Source organism: Chroicocephalus ridibundus, chromosome 8, assembly GCF_963924245.1.
Source record: "Chroicocephalus ridibundus chromosome 8, bChrRid1.1, whole genome shotgun sequence".
NCBI classification, from domain to species: Eukaryota; Metazoa; Chordata; class Aves; order Charadriiformes; family Laridae; genus Chroicocephalus; species Chroicocephalus ridibundus.
In genome coordinates, this window is record NC_086291.1 from 55,867,697 (window position 1) to 55,887,223 (window position 19,527).

Sequence of the window (19,527 nt, forward strand, 5' to 3'; positions counted from 1 at the left end):
TGAGGAGCCCGGCCGCAGCCCGGGCCCTGACCGCCGGCTCCTGGACACAACGGGAGAGACTCGGGCGAGGCTGATCCCGTATAAATTTGCTGACACCAGTTTTACTCTTTTTCCCCTCGTTTCCAAACGCGCGAGGACAAACCGCTTTTCCCTGCCCCTCAGCAGGCCGGCTGCCCGCGCCCACCGCTCTCGCCCACCCCAGCCGGTGAGCTCAGAGGTGAATTAGGAAAATAACACGGTTTTTATGAGAAGAGCGTTTAATTCGGCAGAGGCCGGCCGGGCCGGAGACACGGAGCCGGGTCAGGAGGCCGGGCCAAGATGGCGGGCGGCGGCGGCGTCTCCATGGTGACCCGCGCTGGTGGGCGAGGCCTGCGGCAGCGACGTCACGCGGGAGCGAGGCGCTCCGGTTGCCATAGCAATGCCCCGGCGTGGCCCCGCCCCCTCCGCCGGGCGGCGGTGGTCACGTGCCCCGCTCAATGCTCTCGGCGGCGACGATCGGTGTTCGGCTCCCCCCGGCGGCCGCGGGGTGACCGGAGGGATTTCGGCCTCGTGTCGTGCCTCCCACCCCCCGCCGGCGACATGTCCACCGCCATGAACTTCGGCAGCAAGAGCTTCAAGCCGCGGCCGCCGGACAAAGGCGCCTTCCCGCTGGATCACTTCGGTGCGGTAACGCGGGCCCGGCCGCCCCGCGGCCTAGCGCCGTGCCCGCCCTCAGCTCCCCCCGGGAGACGCGGGCCCGGGGCCCGGCGGTAGCGCGGCCCTCGCTGTCTCTTGCAGGAGAGTGCAGCGCCTTCAAGGAGCGGTTCATGGAGTGCCTCCGCGACAGCGGCTACGAGAGCGGGGCCTGCCGGCAGCGCGCCATGGCCTACCTGGAGTGCCGCATGGAGAGGCAGGTGTACCCCGGGGCACGGCGGGCATGAGGGGCGGCCGGGGCGGGACGCAGCGGGGCTGCGTGTGCGGGGAGGAGAAGGGAAGGGAACCCGCAGTAGGGGTGTTCCTAGACTCATCGAACAGTTTGGGTTGGAAGGGCCCTTAGAGATCACCCAGTGCCACCCCCTGCCCTGGGCAGGGACACCTCCCACCAGCCCAGGTTGCTCCAAGCCCCATCCAACCTGGCCTTGAACCCCTCCAGGGATGGGGCAGCCACAGCTTCTCTGGGCAATCTGGGCCAGGGGCTCACCACCCGTACAGTAAAGGCCTTCTCGCTAATAGTGATAATTTCTTTCTAATTCTTCGTTCGGGAAGCTTGTGTCCCTGTAAGACGCAGATGTCATTTATGGCTTCAGTAATTCACTTAGATAATGTTTTTGATGTGGTGTAGTTATCTGCCTGGAAGGCGGGATAACTGCGAGACTTGGCCAGCTTCTAGCGTGCACAACTGTCTTTCTCAATGTGAAGCTTTATTATTTTTTTTCTAGCTATGATTACAAGTTAAAAGTTTAATTTGCTCCTCAGTTCAAGTGAAAAAAGCAGTGGTTGGTTCTCTAAGGGTGTTTCCATTCTTGCGCTGCTTTGCAATGTTTCCCGTTCTGTGGGGAGTCAGGGAGCTCATTGGGAAGTGTGTGAAGGGTGTTATTAAGTGAGCTTAAATACAAGGGTACCTTTGTATATACACTGCATGGGCTGGTGATGAGGGAGGCTGCAATCAAAACCAGTTTGAAAATCACTACAGCAAAGTTGTTCTAATGCTGTTCTAAACCACATTCGCTTAAAAATCTGGTAAATGGCACAGGTAGAATTTTAGGAAGCTCTCACGCAGTCTGTTAGTTAAAGGTAACCAAGAGTCGGGCCAGTTTCTGAGGAAACTCCTATTCAATATCTAATATCAGGAAACAACACATTTAATTGGAAAACCGCTGTTAAGAAAAAAAAGGACCCCTGATTGTTGCTTTCCCAAAACTGAAGTTTCTGAGGCTTTGCCAAGCAGCGGTCACTCCCTATGGATGTCTTGGATTTCATTAGAGTAAATAATACTAAATTAAACAGAAAATGCCGCTTTTCTCTTGTTTATAGACTCCTGTTCTGCATAATGTTTTTGTTGTATTATTGTTTTTAACTTAGGCAACTTATGGCTAACGAACCACTGGAAAAACTGGGATTCAAAGATCTGATAGATGAGAAATCAGAAGCAAAACCTGAGAAGTTGTAATGAAGAAAGACAACTTCGCTCCTCATGTATGGAAAGCATAACTCTTAGGTAGTACATATTGTACAGTCTGTTCATACTGCAATAAGAAGTGTTTCCTGAAGGAACCTTTTCTCAAAGTTTAATTTTCCTAAAATAAGATTTTCTTAAATGAGCAAAACTACTGCCTTTGTCTACTTTCCTCAAGTCTTTCTTAACTTTCTTCTTTTAATTTCTCTAGCCTACACTCAAAGATCTGTAAGAGCGTCTTGCCTGGGAGAAAATAATTATTTTCCCAGGCAAAAATAATACATAAAAATTGCCCAAAGCGTTCTTCGTGTCTCTGTAATAACAGTTTAGTCTTATTTTAAAAAGACAAAAAAACCCGCTCTTGATTGTGCAGATCTTGAACTATAGATTAGTCTTATGTGGGCATTACTAATGTGCGTACAGCAGTTACTTGTCAGGTGGAAATAAAGCTGTTACGGTACCTGCAAATTGCTTTTCATTAAATACTGGTATTAATCCCCGTCTTTGGGGTGATCTCCTTCTCACCCTGCTATGGAAAACACTTGGGTACTGGGGTGGGGTGGGCATTCAGTCATTTAACCTTCATCGTTGTTGGGGGAGTATTGCTAGTTCCAGGCACCGGTCAGGTAGTGATTCTGCTTTTATTTACCATGCCAACGGTGTCCACCTAACTTTATTTCATCATTTAGCCGTGAATCTTCCATTATGAATGTATGTGGTGATTGGACAGTTTTATTCTTTTAAAAACAAATGTTTTAGGTTAAAAACCAGGGTAGATCAAGAGTTAGCTATCTAAGAAATACAGTATTTCTTTCCAAACCACGGAGCGCAGCCCATACCTTGAGAAGGTGATGCAGCAGGCCGTACAGTGGGTGAGCAATCAGGTCTGAGTATGTTTATAAGATCCGTGATAAGTGTTTGTGTAACTTAAACATGAGTTATCAGAGCCAGCGGTACTTCTCTCGCATATCCTAATGCCAACGAGTCTTAATACAAAGTTCAAGCCAAAACAGTTTGGCCTATTAACCCCCTAGAAATAGGTTTCAAGCAGACAATAAATTTGTAAATCCTCTGATTGTATTTTCCAGTGTATTTCCTGCCCTGTTCCCCTTGCTGCCTTTTTTTTTTTTTTTTTTAATCTTTTTTTAACCCAGTGAATCATGTCTCTGTGCGTCTGGCTCTCAAACTGCAAGCTTTCGGGTCAGGGCCTGCAGACAGTGATACACACACTGTTTGTCAAGGCAGTTCTCCCACACTTTCTCCTGTATTTGGTGCCCTCTGTTTGATACATCTCACCTTTCCTGCTGTCTGCTGTTATTCCTTTTGCTTCCTTTTCTCTCCGCTGTGCATCTGTTCACGCAGAGATCCAGGAAAGGGTAAAAGAACATTCTCTGCTGTTCACGTTGATGGTTGGAGCTGGGATTTATATTGTTGCTCAAATCTAATCTGATTGAACAGGCTGCAGATAGTTCAGAGCGGGTCCCTGTTCGAAAAGAATATTCGCTTGCTGCTGTGTATTTTTATTCTGCTTCATTCTACTGTTTAAATTATATCTTTCAGTGAGATTAGTACATTTATAGAAGAGAAAGCAGAGATTTTATTGCTGAAACAGATATTAAAAGACTTTATATTAAACCACTGAATAAGAGCTTGCTTTCAATGATACCGAGTAAGAATTATTAAAATAATCTCCAGTATCTTCAGAAGAAAGAAATCAAATTTCATGCTTCTGTGCTGCTGGAATATTATAAGGTGAAGTGAATGCCTGGTAGGTACGACAGAACCCACCGGTGGTGCGGGAGTAACCCGGCCTGTTCTCAGTGGTAGTTTCATCTTCGGGATTTGCTCCGTGCCGTTATTTAGCTAAACGGTTACTTCGTGAGTTAGGTGCATGTTTTTTCAGAGGCAGTTGATACGAGCGCTGTCCTCCAGGTTATTATTAGAGTGACAGGGGTGAAGTTTTTTAAGTCCTGAGTGATGGAATTGTGACTGTTGAGCTGGAGTGACAGCTGCCATTTAAATGAGCTGTCTCAGATAGCCCACTGAAGGAGCAGCCTCTGGGGACTCTCTCTTTGTTTATAGTCACCAAGGCCTAAATTTTGGACCTGCCGCAGGAGGGATGGTGGGGGAAAAAGCAGTTTCAAAAGATGTTATGGCGTGCTGAGGTGACTGCTCCGTGCTACTTGCAGGCCTGGAATCCTCCGGTAGCGTTACGGCGCTGTGGCAGCACGACCCTGCGTAGCACAGGCTGACTGTCCCAGAATGCTCTTCAATTTATTCCCGCCAACATACAGATCGTTAATTAAAGCCTTTCTGTATAAACCTCTTTTATTTTAGCCTCGCTTGTGGGATCCTGGCTCCCTTAAAACGACAGGGGTGTATAAGCCAAAGGAAAACCGTAAGTTCATAGTTACCTTCCCTGTTCCTGTACCAAGCAGGAACCTCTCCAGAAGCCCGACACCAACTTGGGAAAATCTGTGCTCTGGAAAGGCTGGGCTGAGGCGCAGGAGTTGTGGGGGAGGCGATTCGTCTGGGGCACCGGTCGCTTTGTGGAGCTGTTTGGAGCTGATGAGCTGCGCGGTTGCGTGTGGCACCGGCAGCGAGGTAAGTCCCGCACAAGCGCATTCATCTTCGCGTGAGATGCTGCCGGCGCTGCCCTGACGGACCCTGCGAGCTGGAGAAATGCAAACGGTGCGAAAGGAGGAAAAGAGGTTTGTCCGGGAACAAGGGACCGACCGCCAGCCTGGCTGGAATGTTCCAGGCGTGGAAGCGGCAGCCCGAAGCAGGGGCAAGTGTTGACTGTGTTGGGGTGAAGAAGCTGTTAACACAATAATGGAAATCGGTAGGTGAGGGGGCTGTAATTGTCTTTCCTGTAGCTTTTTTCTGGCAAAGCCTCGTTCACACCATAACTCCAGACGCCCTCGTGCTTGGGATCCCGTCCCAGGGAGTCCCTGGAGGTCCGCAGAGCTCTGTGTTGGCACTTAGGAGAGCCTTGCCCGCACGTTGCCCCGCTCTTTCCTCAGATGAGAATCCAGACAACCACAAAGAGCTTAACCTTGGTCACCGCAGTTATTTACAGAATGAACATTGCTGCCAGCCAGCCCTCCTGTGTCTTCCTGGGAGACCTTGAGCTCGGTTGTATCTCTCCAAACAACCACAGTGACCTGCAGAACGAGGAAGAAAGGTTTAATAAACATTTCCCAAGGCTCTGAGCGTTCTTTCATAGAAAAGCCTATACAAAGAGAGCCTCCAGGGCTTGCTGGAAGTGGGCCATGGTCCAAAGTCCTCTGCAGGAGCACAATGAGTCTGTGCCTCTAAGGCAGGGAGCGACCGTTGCTGCGTCTGCCACCTGGAAGTGGGATACGGGTGTTGGAGAAGGGCTGTATCTGTAGGCACCTGTTAAAGTGGGCGTTTGGGGTTGTGCACAGAGTTACAGGCGGGCAGAGGGTGCAGCCACCTGACCTTCATGCTTGGTCCTCCCCTCAGCCCTCTTCTAAAGCATTCGCCCCAATTTGTCCTGCTTGCCTCAAGGTGTCCTTGTGGCTGGGCATCGCACTTACGGCGAGTAGTCACCTACTTGGTTTCTTTTGCAGACCACAGAGTTGCTGGCCTTGGCTGGCAATTAATTGTCCTTTGCAGCAGAAAACAAAATCACTTTCACTTACTGCTGCTTTTGTGGGTTGTGGGAGGGAACCAGACGGGTTAGAGCACCTCTTGAATTTCACCCCGTTGTTGTCTCGCTCCGAGGAGACCCGGAGAACGCCGGGAGGTTTCCACAACGGTGCAGGAGCCGAGCCTGGAGCGCGGCACTGGCGCAGTCAAGGGGCAGGGAATACCGCAGGCAGGCGAGGAGAGGGGGAGCAGCCTGCTCCCTGGGCGAAAAGCGTCTGGAGCATCACTTCGTGCTGTAGGCTCCGAAAAGTGCTGTGGGTGTCCTGGTTCCACTGGAGAGCAGTGTGTTTCTACATTTCTAATCCATCGTTCCTGGGAAGGGAATGATGCTTCTGCCCGTGTGCAAGAGGGCGGTCGTTTCTGGTAGCATACCCAGCGACCCCAAAGGGCTTTACTTACTTTTCTGCCCGGAGGAGATCCCTTCTGGAAGCGTTCCTCCTCCTAAATTTGAGTATGTGGTATATTGTGTCAGGTTTCCCACAAAAATCAAAGCTCTAACAGATTAATTTTAAAAAAGACTGTTTGGAAGGGGACTTGCAAGGGTCCGTTTCCCCTTCCAGGGTGTTTCAATGGCAATTGGAAGTCTGATTAACCTTATCCTGCTGCTTTTTTTGTCTTAATGCTTCTGCGACTAGCCGGCAATGCTGCATTTCCATCAGGATGCAGCAGATTTTCTACCTTACAAGATTTCAAGACAAAATGCCTTCCTTCTGGAATGAAGGTGCCATATGGCTTGAAATGCATAATTGATCGCTGCTCAAAATAGGAGCTTCGTAGAAAGTCACCTAGCAGTCCAACGCCTGTGTGCGGAGGACTTGAGAGACCTTGAGGCATTTTTTTGTTTGCTGGGACTGATGATGGCACAGGGACAGATTTTTATGGCTCTTCCTAGAGGCTGTGATGCTTGTGCTCTCTCTGTAGCGCTGCACCGGCTGTTTCATCACTGTTTCCCATTATTCCAAGAGATCTCAGGACTTGCATTAGCAGGTGCATCAACCTTATGCTGGCTGGGCTGGATGAAGAACACCCCAGACAAGCCTGGCCTTCACCATACAGCCCAGTAAAGGCCACGGTCATCTCTGTGAGTGTAAAACAGTTCACATGCATCAAATCTGGTGGGCTAGATCCAGCTCTTGCTGTCCCACGTGTCCCCGCCTCCGGTGGGACGTGTTGCTGTCTGCAGGAGCCGTCTGTCCTGGCTCCCGCATGGAGTCAGGCAGGTCCCACTGGTGTGGGAGGGACGCTGTGGTCCCTCTGGCTGGCTGTCCCACTGGTAAAGAACAACTCCTTAAACCACCCGGTACTGTAGATGCTTTTCTGTTCAGGTCCTTATGATCATGGCAAACTCTGTAGGAGCAGCGGTGGAAAGTAGCCTTGGAAAAAGAGAGTGGGGGGTGGAGAAATCAAGGAGATGACCTGGAATGACCCAGGCTTTTAACTTCATCTTGATGATTTTAAAAATCTTTAAAAATCTTTTAAAAGTGGGGGCTGCAGAAGAACCGAGTCCTTTGGCTATTTTAGTAGCCTCCTAGGAGGTGGGAGCTCCTGGAGCTGGAGGATTTCTGGTTTCCTCGACGCCAGCAAGACCCTGCACCCACACCTGGCTCGGGTCGTGCTCGCAAAGCTCCAGCCCCGGGTAGCGTGTGGGAGGAGGTGCTCCGCGAGGGAGGCAGCTCCAGCTCCGTTTGCTCAATTCGCATTTCCCCATATCAGACCCCATTCTGGGTTTCAGCAGGGTTTGGAGGCACCGAGTCTCTCCTTGGTGGACAAGGCAGGAAGGAGAGCGGTAGCGTGACAGAATCTGGGGCGCCGGGGCTGCCCTGAGGACTGGATGTGATGCTGTGTGCGGCAGCCTGCTTAGAGCCGCGATCCGCAGAGGCCTTCTCCCTGCGGGATGCTCCACAGCCCCGTGGCAGCATGGCTTGCTGGATGGTCAAAGGGATTTTCACCACACCGAGGAAGCCAGATTTTGGGCAGGCAGATCCGAACAGGAAAGAAATTCCCACTGCCGCTCGGGAATTGCACAGAAGCTGCAGATCAGATCAGTGCTGAGAAAATTGCTGGTAACTCAGGATGCTGAACCAAGCAGGAGAAACCCCCCCGTTGATAACTAAGCCTTCACGTCCCCATGAACAAGTACCAAATCGGAAACCCCAGGGGTGTGATGAGGCCGGCGGCTTTCGTCGCTGGCGTTGCCTCCCTCGGCTTTTGCCCTTTCGCGTGGACGTGGGCGTTAGGCTGGGCTGACTTCAGCCTATGGATGTCGCAAGCTGTCCTTAACCCCTCGTCCTCGCCACCCATCGGGGTGTCCCGGCCCTTACAGAGCACAGGCTGCGGGCTGTGCCTGTTGTTTGGCACATCTCGGCGTGCGGTGCGTGCTCGCAGCGGTTGCTAAGGCAGCACAATGCAGTCCCCCTCTCTCAATGTGTTCCAATTTCTCTCTGATTTAGAGGTATATGCGTGCGGGGTCCATGCAGCCCAGTGCCAGACTGGTGTCCGTATGGCAGAGCGCAGGTGATGCCATGGGTCAGGTGTTAACAGCCTGCGCACAGACACCGGAGTGAGTGGGGCAGGTGGGCAGAGGGTGGGTTTCAGTTGGGTTCCCCCTCCCCAAACTGTGCTGCGGAGTCCGGTGGGAAAGAGGGACCGTCCACTGCCACCTACGAGGTGTCATGGAGATGAACGTCTCTGGAAGGAGACGCGTCCCAGCCTCCTCGTGCGGGAGGTGCTGAGCGTGTGCCTGCGCAGCCCAGAAGACGTGAGAGGACCCGGGTCCCTGCAGGGCTCTGGCGACAGGAGATGGGCGAGTTCTGGTGGAAGGGGCAGAAACGCCGAGTTCACCAGCTGCTGAAAAAGAACCAGGTGGGCGAAAAATGAGAGCATGCCTGGAACCCCTCCCTCCGTCCTTTCGGCGTGCACAGCAGGAGACTTGCAGGTGTGGTGGTGCCAGCTAGAAAGACTCATTTGAGCAGAGAGATGTCTGGATTGATGGCTTTATTTCAGCTTATTTTAGCAAGCAATAGGCGGGGGGTGGGTGATGTTTATCGCTGAAACCGGAGCTGGCTAGGACTTTAGATCACAGCTCTAATCGGTTGGACTGACTTAGACAGTAAATCACTTCAGCAGCACTAATAACACAGAGTGACGGGTGTAGTAAACCCTCTGTTGCAGCAATAGCCTGGTCCTGCTGGTTCTGTGACTCGCGTTGGTGCTTCTGCGCCAGTTTGTTTATTAAAGCTCCTTCACAAAAGTCACCTGGGTGGCTGCTTCCACTCAGCCGTCGAAATGGCTGTTCCCCTGCCATTCCCCAACCTGGCTTGGCCTCTTTTTATAGCCTGCTATAAAATTGTTTATTTTTGCACCTGTTTATAAAGGCTTTTCGGCCACAGGGGTCTCATGATGTTGTTTTCATGGCTTCTGGAGCAGGGCTGCTCTGTTGTTGCTAGAAATAATTGCCGTTAATTAATTCTTTGCTGATTTTTCTTTGGCAAAGCATATTGAAATAAACAAGTAAGCGAGCAGCACGCTCTGTACCTCGGTGTTGTGGGAGCTTTTAGGAGGCGTGCAGTGACACCCAAGCAATCCCATCAGCAGCCAGAGGAAGGGTAGGAGATGGTCCTCAACTTTCTGTGGTCGAAGTTAACTGGGGCAAGGCTCAATTGCCATCTCCAGCTGTTCGGCAGCTTCCTTCAGGCCATCATTTCTAAACTCTTTCTAGAGAAAACCCCCAGCTTTGTTTCCATCCAATGCTTTATTCAAATTACAGCTGAGCAACGTTGCAGAAAGCGGGGTGGTCTCAGGCGTCTGAGCTGGACCGGCGGCTGGAGGCAGCAGCCCGTGGTACGAGACCGACAGCTGGGACCCGTAATTGCGCCGTTTTCCCTTTTCCTCTGTGCCCTTTTAAGATGGTTTGTCTTCTGAGGGACTCAGGCTCCGCTGCTGAGACTTCCAGACCAGAAGTGATGTGCTGGGCTTCAGCCCTGTGCGCTCTGTCCTGTGGTCCTGCCTATACCATCTCCATCACCCTCTCGGCACTGGGTCCCTGGTGGGAGCAGCCACCGGTTCCCAGGAGCCGGCAGCCGTTGGCTGGGCCGCTTCCACCTCCACCCTGCAGCGGGACATCAGGCAGCGCCGTCTCCCGCTTGAACGTCTCCAAGCTGTTCCTGGAAGGGTGAGCCATTTGAGCCAGGAAGAGATTAAATTATTGGAGTTGAGAAAAAGGAACTTCCATGGTAAGTGCGTGCCCTGCGGTTTGCACGTCGAAACTGTCCTGCCTCTGACTCAGCCGGAACTGACGATGGCTGCCCTCAACAATCACTTTGGCTTTTCTTGGTGGAGCCGATGACCTGACATATGAATTTCTTCACATGTATGTTGGATTCCTCCATACAGAGCTTCCCCAGGCCTAAGTCTTTTAATTCGTATAAATCAGGAGTAATGCTAAAAGCAGTGGTCTAACAGTGGCGTAGGTGAATTATTGGCTTGATTGGTCTAATTTTGTCTTCTCTGAGAGCAGAATGGAGCCCATCATTGGGCTGCAGAGATCAGCATAGCTCTGGTCGGGTGCCTGGTAGCTGCCATGGAGCCTCTTCCCCCAGCTGCCCCCTCCACGTCGTATTTTATGTCGCCTGCAGCGGGTTTGGTTCAGCAGGAAAAGGACTGTTGCAATGTGGTTTTTCTTGTGTGGAGATTTCCTGGTCTACCGTAGAGCAGATGTAGAAATATCCGACGTCCTCAAGCTATCACTTCCTCCTCGCTCTCTAGGATGGCTCCTGGCTCCCAACCACCCCGTCAGAGCGACGGAGCAGCCCCCGCGGCCGATTCCCAACCCAGCCCATCGCTGCAGTGAGCCCGGCTGGAGGAGAACCAGAAAGGATGGCTGAGGTGTCGTGGGCAGCCTCAGGAAAGGGGCTGGGGTTACCTTCCTTTTCGTGGCGGCACGGCCGTGAGAGGGCAGTTCTCAGCTCCGGGGTGCTGCAGAAACCTAAAAAGTGGTGTTTAAGTCAATCAGCAGAGAGATTTTGGTCTGCACTACCTTCTTGTCCTCACTCTCCCCATTTCTCCTCCCTTGCAGAGGGTCTCTGGGGTGCACCGTGTTACCTGCACGGCCGTGGAATGACAGGAGTAAAGGACTCTCCTTTTCACACTGGGCTTTGCAAGGGAGTTAAGCACCGTGCAAACGTAATGAAACCCTGGTCTGCAAATTGCTCCGCAGCGAGGCGCTTCTCTCCTCTGGGGGCCGGGGCAGGTGCAGAGCAGCGCTGCGGACGCCGGACGTCGGTCTGTCAGTCCTGCGCCCGCGCGTCGCTTCCTCTTGCCGTCGTCCTCCTCAGCTTGACCCACACGTCCTAACCACGCCGGCGCAGCGCGCGGCCTTTTCCCTGTTCTACAGGGGGTAAGTCCCGCAGGGACCATAAAGCAAATTGCTCAAAATCAGAGAAAGTTGGCGTCGGTATCAGATTTTCAGTTCAGGAGTTTTTAATTGTCCTGGTCCGGGCTCTCTGCTCGGTGGCATTCCTCCCGCCCAGCTGTAGCCACTCTTGATTAACCCAGAAAACAAGAGGGTTTGTGGGGTTTTTTCGTTTTTTTGGGTTTTTTTAAACAAAAACCTCTAGGATTTCAGTTTCTTTTCTTTTTTTTTTTTCTTTCTTTTGCACAGGAAACCGCGCGGCAGCGGAAGCAAGCTGCTGCAGGGGGGTGCGGGGGGCCGGTGCCACGGCTTGTTCTCACAAACCTCCGAGGGAGCCCCAGGGATCCAGCCTGGCGCAGACACTGCTCCGGAGAGGTTTGCTCGAATGCAGTGTCAGCGGCATGAATTATTGATATTTCTGTTAGGGTTCGCTGCTCACGCCGGTATTTGTCACGTTTGCCCGTGTTAGGCTGTGAACATGCTCCCGGGTCACATAAGGGGAGAGTTTAACACCCTTTTTCTCGCGTGGTTGTGACATCGATTTAGCCATTTCAGGGCTGGGGCTGCAAAATTAACTAAATAATAGCGTAAACAGCTCTTTCTTAACACAGCAAGGCAGCCCCAGGGGGAAAGGCGCTAACACGGAGGGGCAAGGAGAAGGTAGAGTTACATCTGCGCATTTTCAGGGTGTCAGCACACAGATGGCGAAAAGGTTTCCAGGAATTTCCAAGCCTCCTTTGCCCTGCCCTCGGAGTCTGGCATTTCCAGAGGCGGCCCTTGCTGCCACCGCGCTCGGCACCTCGGGAGGTCGCGTTAATAACGTCCGTTTCTAAGGCAACAACCTTGCGATTTAGAAAAGGCTGCATTAAAAGTGTGCGTGTTTACAAACACGCCCGTTTTACACGTAAATATGTAAGTATTTATACACTTATGCACATAAATTTATATCCGAGTTAACAAGTCACTTAGCAGCGGAGATGCAGAAACCGCCCGAACGAGAGCGATGCATCGACAGCGACAGTCGGTCTCCAGAGAGTTTGGCCAGGGGCTTTGCGAGAAGTAGGAGCAAGTTCATGAAGCGTTCCCTGACAGGTCGTAGCCCCGGCAGCGCGTGGGGGAAAGCCCAGAGGAGGCGTCGGCGCCTGCGGGCAGCGGGGAACACTTCAAGGAGGACGAGCCTGGGCAGAGGCGCCTGTCGGCCTCCCCGGAGCCAGCCCTGACGGGGCAACCTTCGCCCCTGCCGGGTGGCAAACGCTGACACTGTCCCTGCTCTGCACCAGGAATCGCGATCCTTAAGTTCTTAGGTCCATCAGGAGAGCCTCGCTGGCTCCTGGGGCTCCCCGGGGTCACCACTGTGCTGACCCACAGCGCGGCCTCTCAGCCTTGGGTAAACCGGGAGTAAATCTGCGGAGACGCCCTTGAATACATGAGACTGAGTCAAGCCTTTGATTTTCCGCTGAACAGAAGTTTATCTTCAGTTCTGTCTGATTTAATTCTGACTTTTCTCCCTCTCTCTCCACGTCCCCTCCACCCACGCGGGCTCGTTTTTTTCCTGCTGCGAAGTCTGGAGTAATTGGGATGGGCCTTAAGTGCTGGGGGTGGCTGGTGATGGCCCCTTGCTGGCCCCGTTCTCCTGCCCCGCCTGTCCCTAACGAAGCGCTCCCCTCTCATCACTGACAACAGGCTCTGTTCTATTTGATTTTATTACAAGATATAAATTTCCGTCTGCAGCCCTGGCTTCCAGCATGTGGAGGAGAGAGAGGGATTGCCTAGCAACCAGGAGAACAAAAAATTAAGAGAATCAATAAGTCTTAATGGAAAGCTAAACAGAGACTTTAAAACCAATCCTCCTCCCAGCCAGCCCCTGCCCTGGTGAGTTCCTGATGCCACGCGGCATCCTGGCTGTCGCCTGAAGAACTCGGCAAGCACACGTTCTGGAAATGCCAGGGCGCAAACGAAAACCTGACCCAACTTGGATTTAGGTAAAGCTCTGATCCTGTGAGCATTTCCACCCCCAAGCCTGAACACAGCACGGGTTTGGAGGCTTAGGGCTAAGGCGCCGTGCTAGGGCTGGTGTTACTCGGCGGCTGTTGGAAGCCGGAGCTCTGCTGCGGGCGAGGAAGCTGAGGAAGGTGAGGGTCTGGATGCGGCAGCTCAGCTTCTCCACAATAAAATGCCCCTGTGCGGGATGGCGCCTCTGGTTTGCACGGGAACCGGTTTCCCGACCTCAGCAGCCGACACCTGTAAAACCAGCAAACCCCAGCGCGACCCGCGACGCTGCGCAGAGTCGGCGCGGAACAGCCCGAGGTCAGCTTAAACCAGTCGGAAATCGATTCGCTTACGGTCGCTTGGCTCACAGCGCGAATGCAAAGGTCACTTAGGAAAATGTATTCCAGGCATTGGAGGAGGAGCACGGTAACTGCACCAGGCCATGATTCTGCCTGTGTTTAAGGGTGTGTGCTATTTTCTTCCCACAAAGCGTTCCCTGGAACCCGCTCACATCCACGCGGGTTCGCAGGATCAGTATCGTGATTTGGTGGTGAACGTTTTCCAGGAGCTCCGTGTCCCTCCTCCCGCAGAGGCTCCTCCATGCCCTGACCGCGGTGGGGAGCTGAGCTCTGCCGGGGGGGAGTGCTCTGCGCCGGTGGGGGGAGCGGAGATGGGCCATTTGAACGGGGGACTTGCTTTGCAAAACCAAAAAGGTCTCAGTAAGCTGAGCTGTAGGCACCATAAACACGCCATAGCAGCATCGCGGATGCCTGTGAGCCGTACCTGAGGGGGAGGTTTCAGCAGGGGTCAGGGCAGCAGCCTATGGGGCAGAGCTCTGAACGCCTCCTCAGCCAAAGGCTTCCCACATCATCCCCCCCCAGCCACCCCCGAGTCCTCAGCTGGTAAAACAGGAGCGTTGCCCTCCCAGCAATGCGGCCATGGTGACATGGGAAAGCCATGACCCTGCCCCGGGGGTGTTTTATCCCCCCCCCAATACTCCCTCGACACCACGGAGGGGTGCGAAGAAGCCTGGATGTCCAGTCCTGACAAGATTCAGGCATGGATGGCGGTGGTGTGTGCGCTTGGGCGGGCAGCGAAGGAGGGGTGTTTCGGAGCGCGGGTGGGTACCGGTTAGTCGTTTACGAGTACCCCCGAAAGATGCTAACGTGAAAGAGGCGCCCCAAAATCGCTGCTCGAGGCGCTCCAGCGGCGAGGCCCTGCCCAGCGAGGGCCGAGGTGCTGCAAACTGCCCCCCACCCTCCCCATTGCCACGCCAGCTCCCACCCGGGGGCGAGAGCCCCCCCTCACCGGGCGCGGTACGGGCACATTAAACCCGGGGCGGGGGGGACCGCTGGGGGATGGGGAGCGCCCTGGGGCTGGGGACCCCCGGGGGGGGGGACACGGGATGCCCCGATTGTGGGGGACCCCCCCCGAGGACGGGGCTCCCCGGCGACGAGCGGCCGCTGGAGGTCGCGGGCGAGCGGCGCAGGGAGCCGCCAGCCCCCCGGGCCCGGCGGAAGGCGGAACCGGCGCCGTGCCCGGGCGGGCGGCTCCGGCTCCGGCAGCGGCGGGGCGAGGGAGGCGTCCAGGGCAGAAGCCGCCCCGCCGCGTCCCCTCCCGGCGGTGGCCCGGCCCGCCGAGGCGGTCACCTTGCGCGGGGCGAGCGGGGCCGCATGGAGCAGCCCGGGCGCGCCGCCCGCCTCGCCAGCGCCCCCCGCCCCGCGCCATGAAGCGGGCTTAGCCGCCGAGCCCCGCACCGCCCCGCGCCGCCCCGCACCGCCCGCCGGCCCCATGGCGAAGGAGAGGAGCAGGAAGGCGCTGGTGGAGCTGCTCCAGCGGCCGGGCAACGCGGCGTGCGCCGACTGCGCCGCCCCGGGTAAGGGCAGGGCGAGGCGGGGGGCGGCCGCACCGCACCGCACCGCATGGCACGGCACGGCACGGCGGGGGGGGGCGCCCCGCCAAAGGGGTGCCTGACCCCCCTTACCCTCGGGGGGGGATGCGGCGGGGATGCTGCGGGGCAGGGCGGAGGGATGGGGATGCTGCGGGGCAGGGCGGAGGGATAGGGATGCTGCGGGGCAGGGCGGAGGGATGGGGATGCTGCGGGGCTGGGTGGAGGGATGCTGCGGGGCAGGGCGGAGGGATGCTGCGGGGCAGGGTGGAGGGATGGGGATGCTGCGGAGCTGGGTGGAGGGATGCTGCGGGGCAGGGTGGAGGGATGGGGATGCTGCGGGGCAGGGTGGAGGGATGCTGCGGGGCAGGGTGGAGGGATGGGGATGCTGCGGGGCTGGATGGAGCGATGCCGCGGGGCAGGGCGGAAGGATAGAGATGCTGCGGGGCTGGGTGGAGAGATGGGGATGCGCTGTGGGGCAAGGCGGAGGGATGAGGATGCTGTGGGGCAGGGCGGAGGGATGAGGATGCTGTGGGGCAGGGCGGAGGGATGGCGACGCGCTGTGGCGGGGCCCGCCGACCAGCCCCGGCCGAGGTCCCCGTGTCCCCGCCCGGCCGTGGCAGCGCTGATGTCATCCCCGGCCGGTCCCCGCCGTCTGCAGTGCAGCCCCGGAGGGAGCGGGGGGCTCTGCCCGGGGGGGTGCCCTGTGCTGCTGGAGGCGCCTTGTCCTCCCTGTCCCCTCGCGAACAGGCTGGCTTTTGTCGCTGGCCGTGCCCTGTCGGTGGGCACACAGAGGGGGGCGCAGGGGCACTGACGCTGCCCCCCGGCCCCGGGCCGGCCTGCCGGCGGGGGTGCGCCGCCGCGGGGTGTCAGCCCTGCCCGCTGCCCCGCGGGGGACGGGGCCGACGTGTCCGTCCTCCTCTGGGTGCGCAGAGGGGAGAAAACCTGAGCTGGGGGCATCTTCCTCGCCCCGCGGATGGTGGAACGTTGGGGTCGGGGATGTGAGCGTGGCAAAGCCTTTGCTCTTGCTGAGCAGGGTCTGAATGGGGCGGTGGAGAGATTTTTCCACCTATTCTCCTCCTGCCTTTGAGGAGAATCACAGAAAATTACATACCAAGTAACTTTCCCCTTTTTTTTTTTTTTAATCACCGTATAAAAACATCTACAATTGTTTCAACTTGAGCAGAACAGCTCTAAAGAAGTGTGGAGGGGGGATGTCCTTTTCAGCCTCATTGTCTAGGTTAAAACCAAAACAAAACAAAGCAAAAAACACCTTCAACGCTTCAGCTGAACCTTATTTTTCTAGCTATTTATTTATTTAGGATTTCAAGGTCTATTGGGTACCATCCAGCTGGTACCATTTCTGATGGTTTTATGTCCCTAATCTACATCTCGGGACACGACAGTTCACTTTCAGACGCGTTGTGTCCCCCGGTACCCGGCTGGGAAGGACAAAGAACTTTCTGCATCGTGGGAACTGCTTTGCAGCATTGCGCTGCTCTCCTGCTCCCACCCACCCGCTGGCGGGTCCTGCTGCCCCACTGCACCAGCCCACCTTTGGGTGTCTTGCTGAGCACAGCTTGGGCTCACCGAATAGGTGTCGGTCTAAATTATTCCTTCCTGGAGAAGACTTTCCAAGCCTGGGCCATTCGGATGGATGGGGTAATTCTCCCTCGCCCTGGGTGTAGTAGTATGCCGCTCTGCAGAATGGGAGGTTTCTCAGCATCAGCAGGACGGAGATGAAGCTGTAGGTCAGTAAAATAGCTCACGTCAGGGAAAGAGGGTTGTTGTTAAAGGCTCCAAATGGGCTTGTAAAACATCAAAACCATGTTTTGGTGACATTTGCATGCAGAGATAGCTTAGTGAATCTGATACTTGGAGAGGAGAATTTGGGCCAGTGCCTTTTGTAACACAAAATGTGCTATATTAATACCATCCTCTTCTGAACTGCCACGGCATTACTTCCCTGGGACTGGATCTCTGTTCGGCAACCCAATTTCTTTAGTGATCACTTTGCTTCAGTTTCGTTGGCAAACGAGAGCCACTCGTGGTGCTGCGATGTCACCCGCCTGGCAGCGACAATAAACTTGAGATACCCTGGGCTACTTAACATAAGATATGTAACTTGTGTCTGCAGATAATATATAAAATATTCCAGCTGAATTCTGTTATTCACCCTGGGCAGGTGTGGCACAGCAGGTCTTTCCTTGTGTGAGATAACATGGGGTATGTGTCGGGAGAGCCTGCGGAATGGGGTGCCAGCATGGGAAGCGGGATGCACAGAAAGATAAAGGTGATCGCTGGAGCTGGGTGAGCAGCTGGACACAGGAAAAGGACCCAAGCAGAGAAAATAAAGTGCAAACGAAAGAAGAGGGAGGGCGGGGAATGAGCAGAAGATGAGGAAAGCCGGGTGTTTTTGTGATTTCCCACATGTGTGTATCGTCACGCTGCTGATCTGGTACAGCTGGGGGGAAGAAAAGGTCAGGATCCCTGATTTATTATTACTGCTGCTCAGGGGGGTGCCTTCCTTTCCCTGAAATCCCTAGTTAATGCAGGATCCGTGATAAGAGATAGCCATTTAGCTCAGGGATACTGATAACAAAGAGTAGGATGGGTCAGAAACGTTAAGAGGGGAAAATTCTCTGTTAGTCACTTTGTGCATTTGGAAGCCAGCTAGGTTTTCTTTTGCTCTCGGAAGCGTTTATTGCAGAAATCAGCCGCTCAGTGAAAGTTTTGGGGTTTTTTTTCTTCCCTGCTGTCAAAAAAGGTTGTTTTCTTTTGTTACTGTTTTGGCGTTTGGGTGAGGCTCAGTAGCCGCAGCCCTGGAGTGCAGGCTCGTCCCAGGTACTTTATGCTCCTGTAACAAAAGCCGAGGTTCCTGACGCAGCGGCGCTGGCAGCTTGGCATCGCTGTGGCTAAACTGTGACCGTGCGAAAAATCAAATCCCAGGAGGGGATCAGGGAGCATCGGGGGCGGCAGGGCTTTTCCTCCGAGGTTGCGGAAGGAGCTCCGTCCCTGCGGGGTCATCGCGTCTCCCTGGGGAGATGAAGGCAAAACCTGCTGGTTGCCGGTGTCTGGGCCTTTTAATGGTGGCTGAGGATTATTTAAGTGGCCCAGTCCACGAGCAAGGCGGCTGTATTCAACTGTGCGTTCCCCCTGGTTTGTGGGCTTGCAGCTGGGTGGAACGTGGCATTGAAAGTGATGCTGAGGAAGGTCAGGTCTGTGTCTTCCCCAGACCAGCGTGTGTGTCTGGCAGAAAGAAATCTCTTGTGCAAAAGCAGAGCTGCCAAAAAATCCTCCCAGGTTTTGAGGGCATGTCTCGGGGAGGGAGAACAGGCTTATGGTGGCCCCGGCCGTGACGGCTGGGGGTGCAGAAAGGATGCTAAAGTAGAAACTGAAAATCAGAGTGGAAAAAAACCTGAGAGGTTACGTTTTGCACTTGTAGGTTTGGTTTGGTGTTTTTTTTTTTTTTTTTTTAAAGCTTCTAGTTAGGTCTTTATTAATTGTATCTTTACAAAACCTTAATTTTCAGTGAAAGGTTCTTTTGAATAAAAAACAATGCTCCAGTTGCAAGGATGTCATCTGTCGGTAAGGAATAATGGGATTGCATTCGCTGCATCTTTGAGACTGCGTTGTGGGGTAGGAGCCACTGCAATAAAGTCGTTACCGGGGGCGGGGGGGGGTCCCCTGTCGTTACCCCCTGTGTGTTGGCGCCAGGGTCCTGCAGGCTGGTTTGCAGGGTGCCTGTTTGGGTGGGCTCACAGGGGTGTTCTCACGGCCAAGGAGGCAGCATGGCAAATGCAGCCTGAAGTGCAAACCGAGCGATCTGGCTGAATCGCTGGTGCGTAATGGCTCTCAATGTATTAGAATAATCTTTTTTTCTTCAAGACTAATGTGGCAGTTCAGCCTTTTTTTTTTTTCTTTTTTTTTTTTTTTTCCTAAATGATTCTTTGTCTCAGGCAATCTTTCCTCACGTCATGAGACGGATGGTTATCTCGGGGCATAACAAGACCTTGAGTATTTCTCCCTTTACTCCATTTTTCTATGGCTTAGCTTTGCGTTGCCACGCAGCGAGAATCATTTTATATTGTAGGAGGACAGCAAGGCTCTGAAGACCGAAGTGGAAATCCCATCAAAGCCATCCTGCAGTTTAAACCCTCTGGCAGCAGTTTAGGTGGCTTATTTTTATCGTTTTCATCTTTCTTATTTGGGATGGATTACTGGGACGCGGACCCTGGGTAACATCGTCCTGTGTGCCCGAGGCTCAGAGGGATGAGGATGGGGGAAGAGCAGAAGGTGGCGCGATGGAGGGGGGGTCTGGTATGGGAGCTTTGTGCTGCGAAACCGAGCAGATTTGGTATTTTGGTGTGACAGAATACATAAAAGCCTGAGGGCGGGTGGTGTGCGGCTGAG

At 54.3% G+C, this 19,527-nt stretch overlaps 2 protein-coding genes across 3 annotated transcripts in view; both read left to right on the top strand.

Moving 5' to 3' along the window:
- The first annotated feature begins 440 nt into the window (after positions 1–440).
- LOC134519749 (cytochrome c oxidase assembly protein COX19) lies at positions 441–13,625 on the top strand. The gene is made up of 4 exons (XM_063344319.1): positions 441–661; positions 778–889; positions 2,062–11,222; positions 11,487–13,625. The coding sequence occupies exons 1-3, from the start codon at positions 580–582 to the stop codon at positions 2,147–2,149; spliced, it is 282 nt and encodes a 93-aa protein (XP_063200389.1). The 5' UTR covers positions 441–579; the 3' UTR covers positions 2,150–11,222; positions 11,487–13,625.
- Positions 13,626–14,718: 1,093 nt separating this feature from the next.
- The window catches only part of ADAP1 (ArfGAP with dual PH domains 1), a 62,605-nt gene continuing 57,796 nt past the window's right edge, over positions 14,719–19,527 (top strand). The window contains exon 1 of one of the 2 annotated variants that reach the window (XM_063344004.1): positions 14,719–15,102. In XM_063344004.1, coding sequence (XP_063200074.1) covers positions 15,018–15,102 — 85 coding nt within the window. In that variant the 5' untranslated portion in view covers positions 14,719–15,017. Of the gene's footprint in view, positions 15,103–16,843; positions 16,866–19,527 lie in introns of those variants that run through there. The other variant, XM_063344005.1, reaches the window with a different exon arrangement.

Bases quoted from the DNA above. Each gene is read 5' to 3' on its own strand.
- LOC134519749 (XM_063344319.1), top strand. From the start codon at position 580: ATGTCCACCGCCATGAACTTCGGCAGCAAGAGCTTCAAGCCGCGGCCG. The intron at 662-777 runs GTGCGGTAACGC...TGTCTCTTGCAG, and splicing joins CTTCCCGCTGGATCACTTCG to GAGAGTGCAGCGCCTTCAAG. The intron at 890-2,061 runs GCAGGTGTACCC...TTTTTAACTTAG, and splicing joins CTGGAGTGCCGCATGGAGAG to GCAACTTATGGCTAACGAAC.